The sequence below is a fragment of the Nelumbo lutea genome, chromosome 5, assembly GCF_056320005.1.
Source record: "Nelumbo lutea isolate HS-2025 chromosome 5, American lotus-T2T, whole genome shotgun sequence".
In the NCBI taxonomy this organism is placed as follows: Eukaryota; Viridiplantae; Streptophyta; class Magnoliopsida; order Proteales; family Nelumbonaceae; genus Nelumbo; species Nelumbo lutea.
This window is the reverse complement of record NC_142688.1, coordinates 47,406,063-47,410,675: the sequence shown is the minus strand read 5'-3', so window position 1 is coordinate 47,410,675 and position 4,613 is coordinate 47,406,063. Positions and strand designations below refer to the sequence as shown.

The 4,613-nt window shown below is 33.2% G+C and overlaps 1 protein-coding gene across 1 annotated transcript; it reads left to right on the top strand.

Moving 5' to 3' along the window:
* Positions 1-564, top strand: LOC148852194 (protein SRC2-like). The gene has a single exon (XM_088945748.1). It carries the CDS (start codon positions 1-3, stop codon positions 562-564), a length of 564 nt encoding a protein of 187 aa, XP_088801874.1.
* Positions 565-4,613: the final 4,049 nt, after the last annotated feature.

Sequence of the window (4,613 nt, the reverse complement as noted above, 5' to 3'; positions counted from 1 at the left end):
ATGAGAACAAGAACAAACGTGGAAGAGGTATACCGGAAGATAGAAATCCGTAAAATATCTCCAACCAATGTCTCTAACTCTAACAATTATCTCTATGCTGTGCTTTACATGGATAGAGACTGCAACTGCAGGAAGAAAGTTGATTTCAACAACGCAAAGGGTTCCAACCCCACAATGGAGTTCGAAGTCAAGGAGTCGAACATCAACAGCGGTTGCGTCCAACTCGTGATCAAACTGCGTCGCCAAAGGACCTTTATAGACACACACGTTGGAGAGGTTCGAGTAGCAATCAAAGATCTATTTGAGAGCCGCAATTCAACCTTATGGGGAAGACGCACTATCAGTAGACCGATAATGAAGAGCAGATGGTTTGGGCTTGGGAGGCCGCAGCAAGAAGGAACATTAGATATCACGTATAATTTTGGTAAGGATACCCTCCTAAAGAGAGCCGAAGCTCCTGTTCGTGGCCACACCGGACAGATACTGAGCCGGATCTCCCGACTACTAGCGGTCATCTCTTCGACCGTAACCGTGATCAGCTGTTGGACTCACCCAGATGAGTAACCCACTGAGCTGTTCTTTATTTTCACCAGAACAATGTGATTTGTTGTATGAAGATCTCATCTCATTTGTTTCTTAATTTGTTTTCAATTTTTCATGATTTGTCTTTGGTTTGACGCTTCGTTGTTTTGTTTTAGTTTGATTTAAATAAGAGAGAACCAGAAAACTGAGAGAAAGTTGTCATTGTAGATTTCCACTCTCTCCTCCTCCTTTGCCCTTCCTACAACAAGATTCTAACTGAATGGAAGAAGATCAAGAAACGGAACTAAGCTCAAAAATAGATTAGGGTGTCATTCTTACCAAAATGTCAACTTAATTTCCGATTTCTAACTATTTCCTAAACAAATCAAGGAAAGCAAAGGTCTCCTAATTAACATTTGTTTCTTCGGATAAGTACCCATAATTAACTCTTTTTCCCATAATTAACCTAGGAGTCATTTGGCAACTCTGATCTTCTAAAGCTTTGACAGTCAAAATATAATGTGAGCTTTTATATCAAGATCTTAGCAGTTTGACTATTTCGTGCAAAGACTAATAGAAGAAAAAAAGGCAAGAAGCTTTATTTAGAGCTTCCCAAAATAACCGGAAATGGATTTCACATGTCTTCAAGGCTGCAACTTTTAACAACTAGATCTTTTCTCAACCAAATGAAAAAAAATCAAAATCTAGGCTGCCAGGTTTCTAAAAAGCCAAACAACCTGCATGAAAAAATACACCAAATGGAATAGCTTCTAATATGTTTGGAGGACATTCATGCAGCGGCTTCTAGTATTCTCAGGTAAGCCACATATTGAAAGCCAAGAAGTTGTGCTTAGTGAAAATCCTAGAAAATAAAAATAAAAAGATTATCCTTGAGCATGTAAAAATCAACTCCCAATTAACCTAGTTTAGGTAGCTTTTACACGCTGCTGAGTTTGGCTGTTCCCTGTACTCATACGGTTCAAACAGCCTCTTGTAACATTGTATTAAGTACGGAGATATTCTCAATACAAGGCTGAAAAGGCTATTGAACGGGCTTTGCACTGATCGAAGCCCATGTCAACCCAGATTTGTTTAACTATCTAAAGTTTTTTTTTGCCAAAACTTGGGTTTGTATTCTGAACCAGTCAAACCTGCTGAAGCTTAAAACTCACTATATGTTTTTGGGAGAATGACCAATCAGCCCATATCAGAATTTTATAATAGGGGGAGAGGGCTAATAGTAGGGGGGGCTGGAATTCAGAATTCTGCATCGGGTGTTTCCGTAATTCTCCGTATGTTTTTTCTTTTTGGCTCGCAGCGATTTGAATTACGAACGTGGTTAAAGGCGTCTCGACTCTGCAGGGGCCTCTCACCCATTAGTCAAAGTGAGGAAAAAGTAATGCGTTGCTTTTATTTATATTTTTATAAATAAGCTTTCCTCTTCCATCCAAAGAAAATATTAATGATTCGTTTGTTTTTAGGAAGTTATTTTGCTGAATAAATGTTTTTACTTGAGTAAATATTTCACAGGGAATACTTAATCAGATAAGAACATTCATCTATGATCTTTTATATTTTTTATGTAAATAAGAAAATAATTATTTTAGCTTAAAAATCCATTTTAAAAAGGTTAATTTTGTTTCATCCCAGTGTTGGCAATTTTTTCTAGGTAGTAAAGTTATTTATCCACCTAAGAGATAGTATCACTTATCTCCAAGGAAAATAAATTTTTCATAGAGTTCACTGGATCTGAAAAAAGAACATAGGTGTCTTGATGAATGAGAACCAAAGTTCCATAAACCAACTTTCTCCCCTCTCAAAACCCAAAGAAAAAACAGGCCCTACATAAAAAGAGTGAGGCAATAATGAAAAAAAGATGGTACCCGTTGGAGAATCCAATGTCATAACAATACAACCTATCCATGGGCCACTTAATGTATTGTGTTGGGTTCTCACTGGCTTCAACCAAATCCATCATAAATCCTCTGAGTACCGACCCATAATCTGATCTCAGTTTAACTAGTTTTTGGCTATGGCAACTCTAGAACTTTGCAAAAAAAAAAAAAAAAACCACTTTAGACCTTAAAAAATTAAAAGGGTCATTTCCATCCTCAAATTATGATGGAAATACCATTTTACGTCAAAAACAAATGATATTGGAGATGTCGTTGATAGATCAATTAGACAATCAATTAAATAATTAAACATGATTTTGTGATACTATTTAAGTTTGAAAAGGTCACTTTAGACTCCAAAGTTTAAAATATCACTTTAATAAAATTAATTAATTAAATTAAATAATAAGCAAAATTGATCAATGTAAATATGTAAATTAAACCATTAAGTAAGATTTTAAAAATCAATCTAAAGATCGGACCGCTTTAGTGGTTTGATAGTTTGGTCTAAATGGATCACCCCATGACTTTTTGAAAAATCAAAAATAAAAAATAATTAAAATAAAAATGATCCAAAAGCTCTAGGCCATGTATAAATGATTTTATAACCATGCAATTAAGTAAATTAATTAAATTATTAACTAAGTTGAGCTAAGTAAGTAGAACAACTAAAGAAACTAAGCTAATTAAACTAAATAAATAAATTAATTAAGTCAACTAAGAGAATTAGCTATTTGACTAAGTCAATTAAGTAAACTAAGCAAAGTAAATAGAGTAATTAAATTAAATATAGGGAAAATTCCTTATTAGTACCCTATACTTTGGGCCTAGTGTCCTTTGCTCCCCAAACTTTAAAATGTGACAATTCTATACCTAAACTTTCAAAACGTATCAATCAAATACCTGTTGTTAATCAACTATTAACCAGCCATTAAATGACATTTAAAAAGACACAAATGCCCTTCGAGTACCACAAATCCTTGCCTCTTCTAATCAAGAAAGTTGTCTCACCAGAATGTCCATTCAGATGTGACCCCAACTTTTTTGAATAGAAGAGGCAAAGATCCGAGACTGATTCAATTTTTGTCAATATTTAGATGGTTAATAAAGAAAATTAGATGACACTTGAAGGGAATTTGTGTCTTTTCAAATGTATTTAACAGCTGGTTAGCAGTTGGCTAACGGTAGGTACTAAATAAATTGGTACATTTTGAAAAATTGGGTACTGAATTGTTGCATTTTAAAGTTTAGGGATCAAAGTGACAGTAGACCCAAAGTATAGGGTACTAGTTGGGAATTTTCCCTTAAATAAATTACTATAATTTAAATAGAAAAATTAATAAAAAAAGCTAATTAAACTAAATAAGTAAATGAAGTCACTATGTGAACTAACCAATTGATTATGTCAATTTATAAATTAAGATTAGAAATAGAGTAATTAAATAGTCAAAGCTAAATAAAGTAAATAAGTAAATTAAGTTCTTCTTAATTAAGCAAATTAAGATAAGTAGATAATTAATTAAAAAAATAAATTAAGAAAATTGAGTTACTAAGTTAATTAAATAAACTAAGTGATTGAAAATTTACTATTAGTTAAGCTAATTAAGTTTTTAGTGTTTAAGTGACAATTCACTCCTAATTATTGTTGATTATTTACTATTAAATTAATTATTGTTAATTTGATAAATCTAATTTAAAAAAATTCTTAAAGTAATTTTCTTCAAAGTTAATAAAATTTATTTTTAACTAATAAAAATTATTTGAAAATCTAAAATGGGCTTTTTCAAATTTTACGATTTAAAATGGTATGTAATTTCCCAATTTTTTTTGTCTAAAATAGTGTTATATAAACATATTTTATTATTTTATTCATTATTTAACATACCCAGTAAACCCGACTCAAACCCCACCCCACAGGACACAATCCAATTGCTAGGTTTAGTTAGAATTTTCTCGTTACACGTTGGGCAACGCGACTTTGGTTGGGCCGAGGCCGACTGTGGAAATTGGATAGGAGACTTCTCATGGGGAAACAGGAATTCTCCCTTGCTTTCTCTGACACTGAAACTGGTTTGGACGCACGCGCTTCTTCATTTAGACCTTTTGGGTTCTTTTGTCACCTCTCTCTCAACAGTCAACAGTCAACAGTCAAGACGAGAATTATAACCCAGAAACAAGAAGAAGCAGCATGGAGGA

Excerpts from the sequence above, each read along its gene's own strand:
- LOC148852194 (XM_088945748.1), top strand. The coding sequence starts at position 1 with ATGAGAACAAGAACAAACGTGGAAGAGGTATACCGGAAGATAGAAATC.